General features: G+C 41.7%; 1 protein-coding gene and 3 non-coding genes across 6 annotated transcripts; 3 read left to right on the top strand and 1 right to left on the bottom strand.

Moving 5' to 3' along the window:
• Positions 1 to 3,160: 3,160 nt before the first annotated feature.
• Positions 3,161 to 20,931, bottom strand: LOC125885042 (rho guanine nucleotide exchange factor 7-like). Of its 3 annotated transcripts, XM_049570410.1 has the most exons (22): positions 20,499 to 20,931; positions 18,923 to 19,006; positions 13,706 to 13,790; positions 13,354 to 13,478; positions 12,984 to 13,188; positions 11,549 to 11,640; positions 9,728 to 9,822; positions 9,392 to 9,487; positions 8,638 to 8,760; positions 8,405 to 8,543; positions 8,243 to 8,302; positions 7,864 to 8,010; positions 7,508 to 7,594; positions 7,340 to 7,418; positions 7,000 to 7,136; positions 6,680 to 6,907; positions 6,470 to 6,563; positions 6,201 to 6,290; positions 5,656 to 5,827; positions 5,261 to 5,347; positions 4,957 to 5,011; positions 3,161 to 4,818 (listed from the first exon to the last, which is right to left on the bottom strand). In XM_049570410.1, the coding sequence occupies exons 1-22, from the start codon at positions 20,661 to 20,663 to the stop codon at positions 4,696 to 4,698; spliced, it is 2,568 nt and encodes an 855-aa protein (XP_049426367.1). In that variant the 5' UTR covers positions 20,664 to 20,931; the 3' UTR covers positions 3,161 to 4,695. The 3 variants fall into 3 exon arrangements, with proteins under 3 accessions (XP_049426367.1, XP_049426365.1, XP_049426366.1); XM_049570408.1 differs by lacking the exon at positions 5,656 to 5,827 and having other exon boundaries at positions 5,261 to 5,357; positions 7,508 to 7,615; XM_049570409.1 differs by lacking the exon at positions 5,656 to 5,827 and having other exon boundaries at positions 5,261 to 5,357; positions 20,499 to 20,930.
• trnar-ucg (transfer RNA arginine (anticodon UCG)) lies at positions 16,797 to 16,869 on the top strand. Its single transcript has one exon. It is a non-coding gene; the product is annotated as a tRNA-Arg (tRNA).
• trnai-aau (transfer RNA isoleucine (anticodon AAU)) lies at positions 17,214 to 17,287 on the top strand. The gene has a single exon. It is a non-coding gene; the product is annotated as a tRNA-Ile (tRNA).
• trnai-aau (transfer RNA isoleucine (anticodon AAU)) lies at positions 17,827 to 17,900 on the top strand. Its single transcript has one exon. It is a non-coding gene; the product is annotated as a tRNA-Ile (tRNA).
• Positions 20,932 to 21,378: the final 447 nt, after the last annotated feature.

The raw sequence follows: 21,378 nt of genomic DNA on the forward strand, positions 1-21,378 counted from the left end.
CATTTTATCTGAAAGGTTATATTTACGTGTGTATCTCTGGTCCCTGCTGTTCCACTGAGGTCTTCGCATGGGGACAGGGCAGGAGTCAGAGGTGCAGGATGCTGGAAGAGGCTGAAGGTGGAGGTTTGGCCGTAGCTGTTTCGGTGTAGGATGGAGCTGGACACTTGGGAAGCGATAGATGGTTTGGCTGCAGCTGTCTGCTAGAACTGGCAGGTGGAGGCAGCGGCTGCAGGTTGCTGGCAGAGGCTGGAGGTGGAGGTCTGGCCGCAGCTGTCTGCTAGAACTGGCAGGTGGAGGTAGTGGTGCAGGTTGCTGGCAGAGGCTGGAGGTGGAGGTTTGGCCATAGCTTTTTCGGTGTAGGATGGAGCTGGACACTAAGGAGTCGATAGATGGTTTGGCTGCAGCTGTCTGCCAGAATCTGCAGGTGGAGGCGGCAGCTGCAGGTTGCTGGCAGAGGCTGTACAGTATAGCCTAGGTGGCAGAGTTTAAACCTGAAGGTAGCAGTGAGAGGCTGGAGGTGGAGGTGTGTCTTTAACTGTGTGTGAGAATTAGCAGGTGGAGCATGGGGCAGCAGTTGGGTGGTAAAAGCTGCTGTCAGAGGGTGGAGGCAGAGGTTGGATGTGCAGCAGAGTGACAGAGGTGGAGAGAGATTTGCTCTGTTGCAGCACAACACTTAACTTAAAGCACAACACTTAACTTAAACTATAACACTTAACTTAAACTACAGAACTATTTACATATCTGAGCTAATAGGACTAATATTTAGTGCTTAGCTCGTTTGGCGTGTGGCGGTGTCCAGGGCTCGGGCTCTCCTGAAGTGTCCACGTCATACAGGGGAGGATGGTGTTCAACCCCGTATGACACGTCCACAGTGACTGATTCTGTGAACGTTGGATGCTCCAGTCGCTCCCACAGCCTCTGCTTGATGCACCTCCCCAACGTCAGACTGTAAGGACGCAGCCGGCCATCCTTGTACCTGTGAGGAGCAGAAGAAACAGAAATTAAATCATAACGATACATGTGATTAAAAAGCTTCAATATGATTCTGAAGTAATAATTATTGAAGAAGGTGATGATGATCTGACTGAAAGATGATTCTGACTCAAACACACCTCAGCATGGGGTCCACAACTTCGTGGTAGAGCCGCTGGTACTCTTCCACGGAGCGGTTGTGGATCATCAGAGGGCCGTCATCAGGCAGCGGAGCAGTGGAGGGCTGGGGGCCGGGGGCCACACCGGAGCACACTGGCAGCTCGTCAGGTGAGATGGTGGCTGAAGGCCTGGGGACCAGATTTAAAAAAAGACAGCATGTCAGTGTCCAATGTGGAGGGCTGAGGCGTGGAAACAGTCAGCTTCCGAAGGTTCGGAAGGACGAGCCACGGAGGTCCTCTTCCTCTTCCTCTTCTGGGGAGAAGCAGCAGCAGAAGCCAAGGGTTGGTGCACCTGGGGAAGGTCAGCAACACACAGGAGGATGTCAGGCTCCAGTAAACTTGTTATTTAACAACATACTTTTATAATCTGACAGGAGACAAAGACATCAGACGCTCTGTAGAGGACCACCTTGTCAAATGAAACATTTGTAAAGCTGTCTGATTCTAGTTATTAAGTGTTACATTCACAACAATGTGGGACATCAAATGTCTGACCTGGTCATGGCTGCAGCATGAACTCTTCCTGCAGGCTACACGCCACCTCCTCAGTCTCTGCACAACACACGGCTACAAGACACACTCATGTTAGACTGAGGCTTGTTCGCCTGTTAGTCCTTTACTGCACTTAAATGATTTAATTATTTCATGATTTTCATGAGAAACATCAACAGTTAAATGATTTTCATCAGTGAGGCGGGCATTTTGATTTTTGTTATTTTTAATTAAGCAGATGAATTGATCAGTACAGTTTTCCCTGCAACGAATAAATATCAATATAATATATAGGCTATATTGATTTCCTCTTCAATATATTTTGTGTACCATGTGACACATGGAATGGGGGGAGTGTGTGAAAGCAAGTAAGAGAAAAAAAGTGTAGGCTGTTTTAATTTTACAGCCACTGAATACTTCATTTTAAAATGTAAACACTTCTGAATTCATAGCATTGAAATATTTTACTGTGAAAACCATGTATCTGAATTTATTTAAATATCAAATATTAAATATTAAATGTGTTTATTTGCATTTTAAAAGCTGAATGTGATTTTTCTTTCCAGTGTTCACACATTCAGATCTATATGGAGATCAGAGCCTGTTGATAATGTGTTAGTTAACTTACAGTCTCGTTGTTGAAACACACACACAAACACAAAAGCAGTCAAAGAGTATAAATCTTACAGTTTGCATGATGGAAGTGAGTTGAGTGTCTTTCAGTGAGTCACTGTTAAAATGAAATTTTGAAGAAATCGTCGACTGAAGCCCGTGAAAAACTTTTGTGGACCGTCCTCGGTTTTGTTTGTGTTATAATGATGATCTTGTATAAATGATGCACCTGGAGACAAACCATAGCAACCATGGAATCCTTCTCCTCCATTTTGTGCACGTTTGATCTCACAGTCACATGTCACCTGTGTGTGTGTCTGAGCGAATTCTGCATCGATGCTGATGACAGCAAGACCACCTATACGTTGCTGTCCCATGGTTGAACGCAGCTTTGGATAAACTTGGCTCAGCAGAGGAAACTGACTGCATTAATAACTGTAAGCGGGAGCGCACCGAAGTGAGCCGATACATGCGCTGCAGCTTTCTCAGACTCTGCTCGTATTTGTACGAGGTTCTGATCCTGCCACAGTGTGTAACGACTGTTCTGCCTGCTGTCCCCACATAATTTCACTATCTGAGAATGTGTGGATGTGCGCCCGCCGTGCGCCATGAGACCGTTTCCTCAGTGCCTTTCTTTTGGCCTCCTGTTCCTGCTGGGCTCACGTTTGGGGATTTTAACAGTGTGTTATTATCTCACCTGCTCTCTGACAGCAGCAGGTATGTTATGTGAGTGGAGTCTTTCAGTATTTAAATCCGTTACTCTAGTAAAAGTAACTAATACCACTCTGTGAAAATACTCTGTTACAAGTCGACGTCCTGCATTTGAAATATTACCTCAGTAAAAATATTTGAACAACAAAACAGAGATAAAGATCTACTAGAGACAGAAGATTCAACTGTTTGAGTCAACATTTTATTCACAGACAAATGGGTGAAATAAATAAAGAGAGGGGGGATGATTCTTGTCATAGTAACTACTGTAATCACCTTCATTATTGTAACAACTGAACACACAATACATTTACATCAGTCACTCTCAGTTAAATACATAAGTTAGAATCAATAATTGACATACTGTATTACATAGCTTGCATTAGCGTGGTTTCTAATTTCAGTTATAGGCCTATTTCAGTTGGTGAAGTTTTGATGCTTCATAACTTTAGCAAAGGAAATGTTCTTCTCCCAAAGGCACATCTCCTGACGTTGATGAGAAATAGGCTGCTTCTCTGTACAAATCATCTTTAGTGTGATCACCCAGGTCAAGTAGAAAATAAGTGGTGTTACAAATCAAAAGCAGCTGATAAGAGTAAAAACACAATCACAAATATAAAAATAAGAAAACATTCTACAGTAAGTTGCATATTGACATCATAAACATCATTAAAAAAACAGTTTCCAGTGTTGTATTGCTTTGGTTTAGGACCAGAAAGAGCAGCGAGCTGAGTCACTGTAGGTTAAGACAAACTGAAAATGAGCTGTGATGGTATCTGTGTGACTTGGTGCTCTGTATGAGTTCAGCGCAGTTTCTTACTGTGTCCCTATTTGAAAATAACACGATTCAAAATCATCCTGAACCTTTAAATATTGTTTGGAGTGTCTATCTGCAAAAATATGAAATTTGAAATAGAAGTTAATCTGGAGCAGAAAGCTGAAACTCCCTGATGGACGAGTAAATTCCTGAGAAGATCTCCCTCCTGCTTCCCTTTGACAATAACAAGATGATTTTACGGTACGTCACATTTTTGAGACGTGGTATCTGCTTCGTATCCCATGAAGCAATGCAGTGGATCCACAAAGTAATTTGGTAGTCTGTTCCAAAATGTAAAGCTTGGGGTTCTTCATCACAGTTGCGCTGATCTTTACATCGCACAGAGAACTTTAATCTCATCCTGTCACTGAAGAGTGCTGGTAAATTTAGGTTGACTTTAAAATTTGGTTCCTACAACAATTTGTGTTTGATATAACAAATAAACTAACTTCATAGTTTGTTCGACTCAGTAACTTATATCATAAAATAGAAATAGAGGTCTTCTGTTCAGTCAATAAAATACTGGTTAAATCTCATACTTAATGCAAATAAGCACAAGGAGGGATTACCACAAACACGCGTGGATGAGGGAAAGTTATTGGTTTGTTAGTGCTCCACAGAAGGCTGTTGAAAGAAGTAAAGGAGTGTGACAGGAAGTGATGTCATCATGCCTACCAGCTAATTTGGCATCACAGCTTTACGGTCAGTTGGGATGGCTTTGCTAATGGCTGGCAGGTGTTTCCTCTTGGTCCACAGTTTGGTACAGACAGGTCACTGTGAAGGTCAAAGCAAGTGAGGACATGTTGAATGAAGTATTGGCAGCTTGTGTCCAAGCCAGATGAACAACAGCTCATTTGGTCATTTCAAAGTCAGACGTGGGTCTCGTCCGTTATGATCAGACACATGTTGATCTCAGAGGTTAGTCTCGTCCCAGGTTGGGTCGTTCATGCTCTTTAGGACTCTCCTGACAATCCTCTCCAGCTCTTTCCTCGCTCGCTGCTCCTCCTCCAGTGTCCTCTTCATCCTCTTGTTGTCCTGGAGACGTGAGACAAAGACAGAAGACAGAGGACAGGAGGATGAAAGGATAAAGAGCACCAGTATGAAAAAAGCAAATATGAAAATTGATAAGGAGAAGTCCCAGTTAGTGACACCTTTTATAAACTACAGACTCACCTGTTTGAGTTCCTGGACCTCATCTTTCAGGCTGTACACAGTGTCCACCAGACTCCTGCAGGAACACATCAGCTTTACTGTATCACACCCTGACTGCAGTTTCATTCACACAATGTCTCATTTCATATATTGCATGTTTTGTATTTTTGCTATGTTCTACGTTGCACTTTGACAGTTGGCAACCCTTTCTATATTTGTACTAGAGCTGCTGCAGCAACTCTTCTTCTCCACAGGGACCACTGTCACAGCCTCACTTACCTGCATTAACACACAATAAGCACACCTTTCCCCTGTCGTCTCTCACCTCTCCTCCACCACAGTTTGTCCGTTGCTCCTGGTCTCCTCCACTATGATCTTCTCCTCGTCCGGGAACAACATGTGTACATCCTTCCTGCTGGACCCTGATTGAACAGTGAAAACAGTGTAAGTTTTAAACCTTGCGCATGCATGTGCACACACACATACATTTTAACTTCAAAGGGGATGACATCATAGATAGGCTTGGACACTGATGGGGTTCCAGGTTGCAGTTACAACACATCCAGCCATTAAATAGACTGTACTATAGGGCTCATACAGGCTCAAACACTAAGACAAATACTTGACACACAGCAGGTCAAAGGCTGGGAAGATACACAGTTATATACGTCTATCCTAAGTTGTATCTAGCCGGCTCACTAGCATGTCTATTGTTTGGACACCGATATCTTACGAGAAAATGAGGCAGTCCTGTAACTATGTGCGGTCCAGAGACTGTCATAATCCGAGTCCTCTGACTGGTCTGAACACGGCAGGTTGCCGGGGAAACCAGCGATGGTGAGGCTGGTGTCAGCGAGCACATGGTTGTGCATGAGGTCGGTCCCTTGCCAGGCTGTACCATAACGTAACCAGTAATAGACGGGGTTGGAACAAACCAAATTAAATGTGGGGGGAATGAATGGAGGATTATCGGATAAAGGATGACGGGACATTTGAAATAAAATGAAAACAATTTGTGTGGGAAAAATCATGTCAAATTCAAGAAAGCAAGGGTAAGACATCAATCAGAATAAACGAAGGACAATGAAACCAAACATATGGATGAAGGAGTTAATGAAAGAAATATTTGGAGGGTAGCAGGAAAGACATAAAAAGAGAGAGAAGAGAAAACATTGTTAGAGCTGACAGCAGAGAACAAACAGTGGTTAGCAATGAGACAGTGCGTGAGCATGTATATGAGTACGAGGATGTGTGTGTGCACTCACTGGAGTTGAGAGTCTGTCGTGTCTTGGCGCTGGTACAATAGGCCTCGATCACTTTCAGTATCTGAGCGTCCTCCTCTAGAGCCGCTGTACCTGAGACACAAGGACAGGGCAGACAGAGAGGTGAGATGGTGGAGGAAGGGGGAGGAAAGACAGCGTATTTGTTGTACCAGTGAATTTCAAAGAACATCTCCCACAGCTTTCTTAACAGTTAGAGGACAAATTGTTCCCCTTGCCATTGGGGTGGTGTATTTGCTGAGTTGCATACTTACTTTTTCTGACAGTGAAGTCCTCCTCTGAAGGTTTCCTCTCTGGCTTTCTCTTAGGTAGCAGCTTTTTCATGTTCTTTGGACTCTTACTCATATCCTACAAACAAAGATACAGAAATATGTACAGGAGGAATCAATCAAACTGTTCCCTATCGTCTCAAAAACATCCTCAAAAACACTTAGGACACATTTTGATATGCCAGTGCTGAGCACCTCCTTGAAGCAGAGAGCAGCTGAGGGCCGGAGTGGAGGCGCAGGGCGAAGGCAGCTCAGGCTCCAGGGTTTAGGGGTGCTCGGTTGCTCCAGGGGCCCCCACATGGGACTGCTGCTGCTGAGGGTGGACCCAAATGAAGAAGGATGGGGAAGAGTGTGGTAGGTGTTTCCTGTACTCGCTCCACGAGACTCCGAGTGTCTGGATGGAGTGGCTGGGTGAGAGGGCAGCTGGGAGAAGCAGAGGAGAGGTTGTAGAAAACAGGAAAGAGAGACAGATACTGCATGAGGTTCAACTGATCGACTGGTTCGTTGAGACTTACTGTGTGACAGACGGACTGGGGCTTGTGCGAGTGTGTGTGCGAGGCTGGAGTGTGTGTGTGTTTGGTGAGGAGGTCGAGCCAGTCCTGTAGTTCTTGCTGACTGTTACATGCCACCTGCATGCGCTCACACTGGCCACCTGAGCAACAAACAGGCAGAGGTTACACAGACAAACACACAGTTGTTTTCTTACTTGAGTGATGGTGCTGCTTTTAAAGATGTCACAGATTCCAGTATAAAGGAAGCACAGTCAACAGGAACCTGCCTGTGATGCCATGCTAAAATCAGGATGAAGTGATCTTGTCTTAAACAATTAGAACCAGCTAAAGAGAAAGGGCTGACCGGATATTTCAAATGCATTCTTCAGGGTTTCCCCGTCTTCTATTCTGGAGATGAGCATCCCTGTCAGTGGCATCCGTCCCTGTGGTGACACACACAAACACACAGTGTATAAATTAGTGGACCAAGGACCAAACCACATGTGTATGCTGCCGAGAAAGTATAACTTACCTGATAGATGAATCCACTCATTCTCAGGCTAGCAGAAAGCATGAGCAGAGTGTGAGGGAAGAGGACGAGGTAGCGTTCGTTTGACTCCTGAAAATCAAAAACAACATACTTTTTTACGTACATTCACATTACACCTGTTCAGGAAAACTCAAGGCAATTTGTGACCCAAGGCCGACCGACCCTCAGTGAAATGATCCAATCATTCCCATCTTGTATGATCGTGCGGTAGCTAGTGAGTCTCTCAACATGTGCAGACCAGGTGTGACTGTGCATGTGTTGTTATATCACACTATATGATGCCATGACTTCTCTTTTAAGCCTCCTTGGGTCAACTGTTTGGAAACTGTGATCAGTACCTGACAGTTCTGCGTGTGGACCGTGGCCTGGGACATGTGGAGAACAGGGCCGAGGGTTCTGATGTCATCCCCCTCCCAGTTTCTGATTGGCTCCGTTAATATCTGCAACTCCAGGTCTTTCTTCTTCCTCACCTCCTGGCACTTAGCCTAAGCACACATACAGAGAAGCATTCAAAGACAAATAAATGCAAATGTTGTCTAATAAATGTTGTCTTGCAAATAATGACCCTGCAAGATCCCCAGTCTTTGCAAAATCTTACAGTGTGTGACTTTAGATATGAGACAATATCAAACTTTAGTCTTTTAAAAGCCTTTTCAAAGTCTTCTGGTGTTTGGTGCGCATAGGATCCATCTATGTGTCTGTGTGCTTGTATCTTACCGCAAGGGTTTTAAAGTCCATCATGGCAGCAATGAGATCAGCTCTGTCAGGGTGCTGGTCCTGAGACAAAGAAAAAAGAAAGTATAGGAACACATCAATGGGATTTTTTTTAGTGTATTGGTTTATTTGGACAATAACACAGACAGGTAGGTTTAAACTAACCTCCATGTGTCTGTCCAGCTCTTTCAGCAGCGTTGGGTATCTCTCCAGTCTGGTGAAGGGTTTACTCAGACTGGTGGTCAGAGTGAGGATCCCAGGACTGGACGCCCCCTTTGACTCCATGAACTCCCCTAGCTCCTCACTGTGATGCACACACACATACAAATATACAATATATATTCACAAGAAAAAATACAGGCCTGCAAACACAAAACACAGCACATCTCTGACTGTACCTGTGTTGTGTGAGTATGTTGACTGCAGACGGGTGGTTGGAGCAGTAGGCCACATAGAGGATCTTCATCTGGGGCATCAGATTCAAGAAGAACCCCCCGATCCTCTGCTGGTTCTCTGGGAGCCTACACACACAAATGACATCCATTAGATAACGACTGCCACTGTCAGCAATAAATCACACATTAAGGTAAAGATTTAAACGATGATAATTATGGGATTTAACCCAGGATGTGTAATACAGAGGAAAAATCTAGTAAAACATGAATTGAATTTTCTTCATTCCTTTAAAAAGAAGTCTCTCTATGTACGTTGCGATCACACAGGGCTCAGATAAACAGACTATTACATGAGTCTACCACTAGATGTCTCTGTAGCTTTAATAACTGCCTCTACTCAGGCCACTATCAGGTCTGAGCTACAGTTTGCCTGCCCCCCTCCTTTTTGAAGCGAAGCCAGAGGATGTATTTGAAAGTTAAACAGGATGTTAGCTTGAGCTGTTTATCAGGGTTTTGTGCAGGTTTCAGAGAGAAGAGTCTGATACTCTATGAGAGCTTTTATGCTCACCTGTCAAACTGTGTTCAGTGAACCTAGTACGATATATATACTATCAACTATCAACCAATCATTTTCATGACAAATTAACTATTTGGTCTGTAACCTGGCAGAAAATAAAGAAAAATGTCCATTATAGTATCATAGAAATTGTTTATCATGTTTCAGTGGCATCTGTAGCAGACAGATCAGTGCACTGACTTTGTATGCTCCTCCAAGGACTGAACCAACATCTGCTGGAAGGTCGAGATCTCCTCCAGATTTCCCTGAATGTGACCGATGTCAATGCTGCTGAGTCTGCAAAACGGATGAGAGGGGAGGAGAGGAGAAAAGAGGAGAGGGGCACCAATATATAAGGATAATAATTCGTGCATTTTGTAAAATGTGCATTAAATATGCAGCATATATGAGTTCTTACACTCTCTAGAACTTGACAGATAATATAGGTGTTGCAACAGATATGCCAGTGTGCGTAGCGCTGCCTCTAAAGTCTGACTGTGTTGAATAAAACAGTAAAAAGTGTAAAAATAACTCCACCTGTCTGTGGGGTGAAGTGAGCGCAGGTAAGAGCCCAGGAGACTCTGCAGCTCCCTCGAATACTCACTCTCTGCTTCCAGGATGTTTTGCAGGACCTGACCGAGACACGGACCACAAATACACACAGAGGCTTTAATATTAAATGGAGTGAGTGATATACAGAATAAGTAATGGAGAGGGATATGAGTGCAGTTATAAATGGCAGTGGTGTATGCTCTTGCTTATAACAATACCCAGTTGATAATACAACTTTTATGCACCAGGTATGCTCGGTTTAAAGCAACTTAACATATTACACTGAAAATACACTGTAACATTACTCCAAACATCCTTTCTAATTATTAGTACAAAGGAAAATATTAATATTTTAGAGTCGTAAGTCCAACAATTTGTTTTCATTATGCTGTTGACATCAATATGAATACACGTCCAGAAGTAAGACAAGACCTGCTGCCAACAACATCCTGCTAAGGCAAAATGACTCTAGGAGCTATTCAATTATTACCAGGAGATGCATAATGGAGAGCGATATCAGACCCTATGGGAGCTGTAACACCAGCTCGAGTTGCTTTCCATGCGTCTGATGCTACAGGCTAATTGGCTAATCTCTCCACAACATCACAGCCTCTCAGGAATGAGGGATCTGGTAATAAATTGTTGCGTTCTAGACACGTGTTGTGTCTCCCCTCAGGGTTTCTGTTAGGACAAATTGATGCAAGTCCACGTGTCCAGGAAGATTTCAACATCCTGGACGCATGGATACACGGCAGACATTCTGCCGAAATATAATAAGAGGTATAAGCTACAAGAAGAATGGCATCATCAAGGTATACAGATTTTATTTATCTTTAAATCAAATTATCAACTGATGTGTAAGAGGATACAGAGAGGAGCTCAGTGCAGGCAGTGGGAACAAAATTTTGGTTTAAAAAAACACTGGTGTTTTCAAATTTGAAATGGTCATAGCATGGTCTTAAAAAAACAGCACAAACACACACACACAAAAAAAAAAGCCCAAAGGCTACATCTTCGACTTATACAAGCTTCTCTTGTGTCCATTAGAAGAAAGACAAAAACTTTTTTATTCATATCATTTTTTGTTTTGCGTTTCAGTCTGAGAACAGCTTTGACTTGAGGCAGGGTCTGTGAGAGACACTCAGGTACCCCAAATGAAAATGGACTGCCTGGAGAGACTGTGGCAGCTTGTTGCATTATTAAAACACACACACACACACACACACACACACACACACACACACACACACACACACACACACACACACACAGGCCATAGCCAACCCTGGGGCAAGGCTGCCCCAGAAACCACTGGGATGGAAGAAGTAACCTACATTACATCTGCTGCACTCTCACACAAACTCACACAGGGGTGCCATGCACACTCAACACACCATCACATGCTTATACACACGGACAGACAGACGCAGCTACACAATCATTACTGGATGTGCAGATGAAAAATAATTGATTGCACAGAAGCAGACACACGTGTGAGAACTATCTGTTAATCTGGTTCACTCCATCACTCTAATGAGAGATAGAAACCATAAATAAGGAGATGTTTATTACATTTCTGGGTAATGATATCTTCAGAATTAATTACCCCAGAAGTCTAACATGTATCATGAATAAACCAGACCTAATTCAAATTCAACATGATAATTATAGTCTGAAACTATTCTGGTAGAACTGAGAAACGGTAGATTTTCTTCCTCTTTCTATGACTGTGAGAAAATTTGGTCATGCATGCATGCAGACAAACACACACACACACACACACTTTTATAAGTGTATGATGCTCACCACATTGTAGTAGGTCTTACTGATGATGGTGGTGTCAAAACCTTTGGGGGGGCTTTTCAGTGTCCCAGACTTTGGCTTGTCTAATGTCTTGTCTAAAAGGAGACAGAAGGAGAAAACAATTCAAATATCAAATGGAGACAAGAACAAGGTGTAAGCAAGTTACACCTTAAGTGCTAAAAATTTTAAATGAGCACATGTTCTGCTCGTCTCTATACATGTCAGTTATTACATGTTTATGTTTGGTTTGGAATACATATAAGAACTGGGTTGCAGGATGATGTCGTGTCCCTTTAATGTACAAAATGTAGGATGACCAATGACTGAACTCTTTACCATACTGACTCCAACATGTCATTTCACTGTCCTGTTTTTTTTTTGTTTTGTTTTTTTAACATTGTATGGCCAATAATAGAGCATGCTGTCATATCCTTCAGTTCATTGTCCTTTGCAGACTTTGCCATGTAGAGCAGAAAGACCGACGAGTGTTTCCTAAATAATGAGCCGTTTAATGTACTTTTAGACTTATCTGACTGACGAGAGGAAGTAAACTACAATTAGGGTGCAGTTACAGAAACAAAGAGATATCCTCTGCCTAGATCTTCTTTTGATTGTGTATTAGAGCAGACACAAAGGAAGGTCCAAAGACTGCTATATAACCTATAGCATCTCTGTTCATGTGTCAGTCTCAGTGACAATAATTTGTGCCAGACAACAGGAACACACAGCCTCCATTTCACCGCTGTTTACTTGACAGACAACCACAGCTATCATACATTTTAGTCTGCTATCTCTCACATCACACAACTCCCACCGGTCATATGAATTTACTGCCATTCCTCAGAGCGCTGTTATCATGGTCCTTGTTTTCAGCTGTAAGCTTCAAGTCAGGAAGTGCCTTTCTATACAGCAGGCCTGACGCTTCCTGTCTTTGTGTGCTTGTGGAGCTTCCTTCCTTCGCTCCTGCCTTCCCTCCTCAGAAAGCAGCACAACCAACCATCACAATCAGACCACAAGGATATGAGCACGGGAGGCAGCAGTTAGCAGCCTCAACTGTGGTCAATTTGAAGTCAGAGATGCAAAGTGTGCAAGTGCAGCAATTATCTCACATTTCTGATGGAAAAAAATCACACTTGTAAATAAATTGTTTGACGCAAAAATCAAAATAAGTTGAAAGCTTCAGATATGTTTGTGTCTCAAGATTTACAAAAGTGAAAAATGTCTCATCTAATGATCCAAAATGCGAGCTACATACAAATTAGCTCTCAGTTACAGTACGTTTCAAGGATAATTAGCCCAATATATGTCCTTTACATGTGTGTGTCACCACTTTGAGACAATTTCACACACTTCAAATTCATACTGGAAGGATTGGCTGTACTATAATGTTTGATATACAGTAGTGTGTGACTCAAATGTTTATTTTAGCTGCACCCACCGCTTCCCTTCAGCTCCCGTACATAGTTGCTGGGGAACCATCCAGAGTTGCCATTGAGCGAGCCTTCCCACCAGCCCCCGTCCTCCTGTCGGCTCACGCTGATGATGTCGCCCTTGGAGAAGGAGAGTTCGTCCTCATTGGTCTGCTGGAAAGCAAAGCGCGCCTTGACCAGCACGTGGCCGCACCCACTGCCCTCCGACATGTCCTGAGGAAGAGGAGAATTACAACGAGCTGACTGAATCTGTGGATTCAGTGGATCTGTGTTTTCATAACAGACTGGTATCAGTTTTGTACATCTGACCCCACTCAGTGTTTGTCTACTGTCAAAATACTCATGAGATGTGTTGCTGTCGTTGTCATGGTAACTCACCAGGCTGCGGTACTGAGGCTGCAGCACTTTGGAGGAGCGACTCTGAGTGTTCAGAGAGTCAAATGACTTGATCCTCAAGTGGGAGGAGTGCGGCACACACACACTGTCCTCAGAAACTCCTAAATCTGCACACAGAGCTTCAGTTAACAGTCGAGTTAAACAATCAAAAGATGTAAAATTCAATATAGACCCTGGTAAGGTAAAGATACTAACACTAACAACAAACCTAAAGAGCAGAGCATATATTAGAATATCATAAATAAGAAATTAAAAAAATAAGGAGAACTAAAGAAGAAAACTGAAAACAGTGAAAATGTGCCTTAAAAAATACACATAAAAACAACCATCTTACCTTCAGTAGCTTTGTTGAGGGCAACCAAGGAGTTTAGGACCTTGGAGAAGTTGAGTCCCTGCAGGAGGTCATTGACCTCAAAAGGCTGAAGGGGAGAAAACAAAATCAATAATATAATATACATTTTAAAACAGCAGTAAAGCGAAGAGGAGTTTGAGAAAGAAGAGAAAAGAAAAGCATGTAGTGTACAAACATTCATATAAAATTCATGAAGCAAGGACACAAAGCAACCTTCCTGACATTTGCATGCAAGTATCTCACGCAGAGATGTGGTGGGAATAGAAAGACCTTTAAGTCATGATCATTATAACTACAATAAAAACAATTTTCTAAAACACATCATGTCAATATGGTTTAAAAATCGTGGTTTTGTTTCTTTACCCTATCCTTAATTAGCTTGCATCAGTTCTCATTACAAATTTACATCATGACAACTTACAGTCAAAGAACCTAAAAATAAAGAAATACTGAGTTTCATGGGGGTTTACATCCCTGCTCCAACTGCAGTCTGGAGCAGGATTACTAAAAGTCTGAGCTTCCCCTTGTAATCTCCCCATCACACACACACACACACACACACACACACACAGCCATAATCAAAATACCTCTGAAGCCCCTAATCTTGTGTATACCACACACTGACTGCCTTCTACATTCCCAAGGTGTGAAGGTGGAGCAACATGTTGCGTAAATGTCAGAGCTGAAACATCCTGATTTGACAGCTTTTTCAAATTAAAGGTCCAGTGTGTAGGATTTAGGGGAATATATTGGCAGAAATGGTATATAAGTATGAGACCTTTGTGGATAATTCAGCTCCCGTGTAAACTTCCTCAACAACACAGAAGGAATTCTAACCAGGAGAACTTTCATCTGGTTGCACTCTGCAATCCTTGCTGCTAGATGTCACTAAATCTCCCTACATCTTACACACTGCTCCTTTAAATGTCCAAGGTTACATGCTGAGAGCAGCCAGAAATAGCTGAACATTAAGATTTCCTATATCCCAATTTCTTTTCAGATTGTGTCTCTTTAATATACCAATAAAACTACACCGGTGTTTAATGTAGTCCTGCTTTTAAGAACCCACTTCATCTGATTTATATTCACAGGCTGATTAGTAGTCAGAGCAGTATGGACCCAACAGTTAATACACGCTTCCATCCTTCCCACTGGCACTGGTCCGAGATACAACATGAGGCTTTTGAGTCACTGCCGCAGTAGAAATGTATCAGCGCTTGAGTTACGTTTGCACACATTTTGGATATTTAGCTGCCGCTCCCTTAAGTACAATAATGTATCAATGGAAATGACTGAAATCTGAGAACCACATGTAGAGTGTCGGTGACACAGCAAGGCATTTGCAGAGGATCTTATACCTCACTAATGGAGGAAAAAGTCCATTTGATATTGAAATATTAGATCACACTTTATTGATCCACGCAAAAATTAGTTTCATTTTAGATTTCATGCAATACAATTGGTCATTATCACGAAGTAAGACATGACCTCAACAGGCTCAGTAACACAGAGGACATCTCACCCTGTACGTGAATTTCAATTACGTGAGCTGCTGCTGATTTCTGATCAGAGTCAAGTATTACAATGAGTTACATTCCTCTAATTCTAAATAAAAGATTATTTATTATTTAAATTATTTTTTCATCTTTAGAACACATTACATTTACTGCACCTGAGAGAGAGAACTGTCCTTATCTTCACATCGTACTTAATAAAGTAAAACTTGCTTTAATTATGTACATTTTTGAATGAAAATGAATAGTTTTCATGAAATTAATGTCTTTATGAAGTTAAATATAAGTAGTATAAATAATGGCACTGCAGTTAACAACCAAATAAAAGATATTATTAACTATTTTCATCTTGCAGGTTGTGCACGTGCAGCTGTGAGAAGCAGAGAGCATATAATCACAGCATGCTTAAAACAAATGCCTGTGCGGCTTACCTGACAAAAGGGAGCGCTTGATTTACTGCAGCAGACTCTTAATGCACAGAATCAATATCCCACCCGATTAAGTTTAATTAATAGCAGAAGCCAAATTTATGATCCAATTAATTGTGTTGCTCTGATTATCATGAAGTCAGAACTCAACCACACTCACACTGCCACTTGCAGCCCACTCTGTACTCATGCGCTATTGGACCGACAGCCTGGCTCGTCCTCTGCTTGTCCGATGACTGTCTGGGAGAGTTACTACGCTGATGTCAGTCAGGCTGCTGGTAATGGAGGCCTTGGCTTCCAGCAACATGGCTGACATGCCTCTAATCAACCTGATTGGAAAATCCACTGACTGCCTGGCGTGTCGCATTACATCAGCCCACCCTTTCTCCTCTCCTCTATTTCATCATTTCATACTCTTTCCATTTCTCCTTTGCCACAGATTCAAGATTTGGCTCAAAGCCAGTGCTTTTTTTTTTACTGACTGGGCTTTCAGGGACACCAAAATCATTTTCCAAGTTGGGAGCAAAACCTTGTTACAGTTCCACAGCCCAGGACTCCTGTGTTGCATAATCTGCTCTTTTCCATTTATTACATGGCTTTTTCCATGACTAAGATCAATAGTGTTTGAGTGTGTGAGTGAGTGAGAGAGTGTGTGCTGTCATTTTGTACCACACTACTCACCAGCCCTCTCTACACACCCACTCCGGGGCAGGACATAACCTGGCTTGACCACTGTTGTGCAAACACACAGACACAGGCACACACCCTATGTTTTTGAGCTCTGATAACAATACAGACATTTTTTTTGACAAACATACCAAACATACTGTGTCGATTTCAATGTTTCCAACTTTATAGCTGAGAGTTTCTGTGCCAAACAATTCTGCAAAACTACACAGCTTTCTGACTGGAAAATAAATTTTCACCACAGCCATATTTACTCATAAGAAAAACCTTTCCAGGCTGCTCTTGAGCACATTTCACTTTTATATTTAACACTATATCAAAGAGTTTAGATGTCTGAATGGCTAAGAAACAAACATTTAGTAACATAAATCAACTAAACACAATTTTTATGTAATATTTGGGGAAAAATGCTATTGCTCAATTGTAAAGCAATAGCTTTTACATGACCACGTGGCCTAATGGATAAGGCGTCTGACTTCGGATCAGAAGATTGAGGGTTCGAGTCCCTTCGTGGTTGAAATTTCATGTTTGTTCATGTTTCCTTAGTACCATGGTGAAGAGAGTGGCTGGAATAGTGCTGTGAATGCCACTTTGTTTTGCAAAATGCAAACATTACACATTGGGGTAAGTCTGTAATGCTTTGAGATAATACATAGTATTTTGCTCTCCAGAAACAAATAGTATGCACACTGTGGGTAACTAACTCCCATTTGAGCCAAGCAGTTTACGATATAAACCCTCCACACATGCTAACCCGGATAGTGATCACACTTGACTAAACATCCAAAATGAATGCAATGTTTTTTTGTTTTGTCCCTGACTAATTCCGTAACAAATTTCGTAAAACACAAACCATTAAAAGGCCAGTTAGCTCAGATGGTTAGAACATGGTGCTAATAACGCCAAGGTCATGGGTTCAATCCCCATACTGGCCAGTGATAACAGCCCAACAAAAATAAATTTTATTTTTATGCATCTGCAGCAGAAAATAGAATGTCATACTGTGGACATCTGATCTACCACTGTAACAGCATTCTTTATAGTACATCATCCAAAGTCCTAAATAAACTCCAGTACCTCCAGAACTCCACTGCATGTCTGCTCATCGATCCCCGCTTCTGCAATCACATCACCCCTATCCTCCCGAACCGCCACTGACTCCCTGTCCCAAAATGCATCCAATTCAAAGTTCTTCTCTTTATTTATAAAGTCCTCCATAACCATGCCCCCTCCTAGCTCCCTTACCAACCTCCTCCACTGCCACACTCCTTCCCATAGTCTCTGCTCCTTCGACGCCAACCTCCTGACTCCACCACTCAGGACCAAGCCTCAGACCTGGGGTGACAAAGCCCTCTCCATAAGCACCCCCTCCCTCTGGAACACTCTCCCCGAACACATTCATGATATTTACTGACAGTGTTATCATACTGATTAATTTATGAAACTAATTTCGTAAAGCACATAACAAAAAGAAGGCTGGTTAGCTCAGATGGTTAGAGCGTGGTGCTAATAACACCAGGGTCATGGGTTCAACCCCCATACTGGCCAGTGACATTACCATAACAAACCAGTTAGTCTGCATCAGTGGTCAAAAATATATGAATATCACCTTGTGTACATTTTCTTATCTACAATATTAAGAAATACAACCAGTGACAGAGAATCTCACCTGCACATGCACAGCTCCTTTCCTCCTTAACTGCCTGTCAGATTTTTTTTACACATTTATAATCCTTCTGTTTTCATTCATTTAATAATGATAACTCTGTATTTCTGTATACCACGATACTATGAAACTGCGATATTTGCTGAGATGGTTATCAAACTGTCTCAGCAATATCATTGCACCCCTGACACAGGGCTGGCATGTGGTCACACCTGAATGCGAACAAAGAAACGTTTCCAATATATCGGGCCCTGATTAATTGTGAAATAAATTTTGTAAACACAACAACATCAACAACAACAACAACACATCCTGAAATAGTAGGCTGCATTGCCTGGCTTAATCCCACTGTTGTGCAAGCACTCAGACACATGCACGCACCCTACTACCTGTTTTGATTGCTTCCTATCAGAGAAGAAGAGCATTCAAAACATTTGTAAGAACTAAAACACATATCAGAAAGCAGTACTAAAAACACTCCCACTTTGCTCCTGAGGATATGAGTAACACACATTATGGTCTGTGTTTATCTTATGAATCACTCAGTGGAGCTCACCTTTGTGTTCGTCACGTAGACAATACAATACAAAGTGTTTAACACAAACACATTTTTGTATTTTAATTGCACATTTTAAACGAATATTGTGACGAAAAATCCCAACAAAGCCATATTCACTCGTAACTGCCTCCATACAGGTCGCTCGTGAGTGTACTACCTGTTGCTGTCTCGTGCCGTTAACAGGAGTAACGGCCAAACATAAAGACGTCACTCATAAACAGAACGACAGATATTTTTTACAAGGTGGTTTACAGGATAAATAGGTCTGTAAGTTGCTGGTATGGGGTTATCTGTCTTCTAGGCTTCATGCTGTGTAAGTAATGCATTATTGATATATTAACTCACCTCCACACCGAAAGCCCCGCAGCCTTTAATAAACTCGGTGATGTTCCTCTGACACTCGCTTTCGCCCCTCGGTTCCTGGAAAAACTACACACAAAAAGTGCCTGAATTAGCTTTAAATACTAAGATAAAATATTAATAAACTCTTAAAAAAGTGTTTAGGATTTTTCCGCATGAAAACAATCTTATTACAGGCGTTGCTAGTGCACTTGCCACTTGCTGCTCACCAGTATCAAGCTAGCTAGCGTAATAAGATAACTTCCGGTTACAACTTTCAAAGTAAAGCAATAATTGAGAGACGTTTCAAACATTTTGTGTTTAAAATTATACTTTCACGAAAAAAAATACATTACCATTGTAAGTAGTTATACACTTTTTTTTATTGTGGTCAAGGATATCTGTCATTTTCAGTGAATTCTGAGGTATCATTTTAATATTTTATATACCTATAGCGTGATATGCTTTTATTTTGAAAGAAGCACTGCCTCACTCTGCAGCTAACTGAAGCGACATTGATAGAGATCTACAATCTCTCAGGGAAGTTGGATAAGCCAGGAGGATATGACGTTACAGGTCCATGGTCCATTGTGTGTGTGTGTGTGTGTGTGTGTGTGTGTGTGTGTGTGTGTGTGTGTGAGAGAGAGAGAGAGAGAGAGAGAGATTCAAAATACTGGCATGTGATAAAGCCTATTACAGCCCCAGCAGTAACAAGCAACAGGAAGCATATGCAGTAAAGTAGGAGGCTATAGCAATATCACTGCTTGTTATGACCAGTGGATCTATGAGCTCTGATAGCCAGTGGCCGAATTAGTGGTAGAATTAGCCCATACATTTAATAATGCAAGTTGTATTGCAGTATTTCTATCGGTAGCCTATTATAAATACGACAGAAATGTATTTGCATAACTTAATTTTTGCAGGAACATGCATGTGCGTCCCTTTTTATATTTTCCCCTAAAATAAATAGAAATAAGAGAAAATTATAAATATGTAAAAAGTCAGATAACCTGAATAGTAGTGAAAAATAAGAATTAAACCAAATGACATTAAAAGAAAAACACATAAAGGTAAGCATAACAATGTGGCTACAGTAAAAATAAACAATATTATGATTATCTATAGACTGTTTATTGAGTTTGTAGCGTTAACAGGTAGGTAATATAGTAAATGGTGGATTTATATGTAATACGACAACAATTTCAATATCTACAAGTGCCTAAAATGTTCATTTCCTTTCAGTTTAGATTTTTTTAAACAGAAAAAAACACTTCAAAGCCTCAGCTCGCTGAATATTTTCTTATGAATAATGTGTTGTAATTGGGATATTTTATTGCTTATTTTTAAGGCACTGGTACTCTAAAATTCTTAAAATATTTTACTGATAAACTTTGTTTTTTTCAGGTGCCCTTATGCCTAAGAATGTTAACTATTAATGAATCATCATGTAGATAAAGGGGATTTCTCAGTGTTTCTGCTTTTACGTATTTCCCCATGTTTTTAAATACCCCATATGTCTAATAGTTAGTTCAGTATGGGTTATTTTCTTCTCCCTCAGTCTTCTACCCCTCCATTCACTTACTTTGTCCACCGTCCCGGGTTTAAGTCGCTCCAGCAGCTTGCACAACACCGCTCCATCCTGCAGAGACGTTTGGAGGAAAGCCTCTGGATCCGAGATGCTCTTCTTGGGAGACTCCAGGACCCCCAGTGTGATGAGCCACGTTACAGTCTGTTCGGCCGAATTCATGCCTGAGTCTCTAATGTCATAAAACAACAACAGCAACAGCAGCAACAGCAGCACTCCTCAGTGTCCAGGCTATCCTACTTGTGGACGGTCCAAATGAGACAGGAGGGGTCAGCCCCGCCTTGTTGGAACATAACAGTCAGCGCGCACTGGTTGGATCACACAGGCTGTTGTTTTAAAATAGAAAAAGAAATAGATGTGGAAGTGAGAAAGGTGGTTCCTTCCTTTAGAAGCTTCCTATTGTCCCGCACTGCTCTCTGTCTCAGCGGATGTTGGCATCACCTTTGCTTGTGTGCACAACTGTAGCAGCAGCACTGAGTCAAGACAGACGCTGTAATACACCATTTCCTCTCACACTTTGCCAATTAAAAGCATGTATCTGAGCTCAATTTGTTTTTAACCAGTTGTAGCACCATGATTGCTCCTTTTCATTATCCACATTTTTTTATTTGACATGTTTTGGCAACACAAATGTCTTAACATGCAGCGACACAGTAAATTGAAACTGAAATTAGAGAAATATAATTCAAATTAATTTCAGTGAAAAGACTGAAAACTATATCGTCAAACCATTACGCAGCCAACATTTGTATGTGGGGCCAATGTGGGGAATAAATGGGCTGCAAAATGAGCCCTATATGGAACTGTCCACTGGTTCCATATTGGCCCCATGACATTTATCAACATCGGTTTACCCAAGTGGGCCATGATATCTGAT

Source organism: Epinephelus fuscoguttatus, linkage group LG24 (genome assembly GCF_011397635.1).
Source record: "Epinephelus fuscoguttatus linkage group LG24, E.fuscoguttatus.final_Chr_v1".
Classification (NCBI taxonomy): Eukaryota; Metazoa; Chordata; class Actinopteri; order Perciformes; family Serranidae; genus Epinephelus; species Epinephelus fuscoguttatus.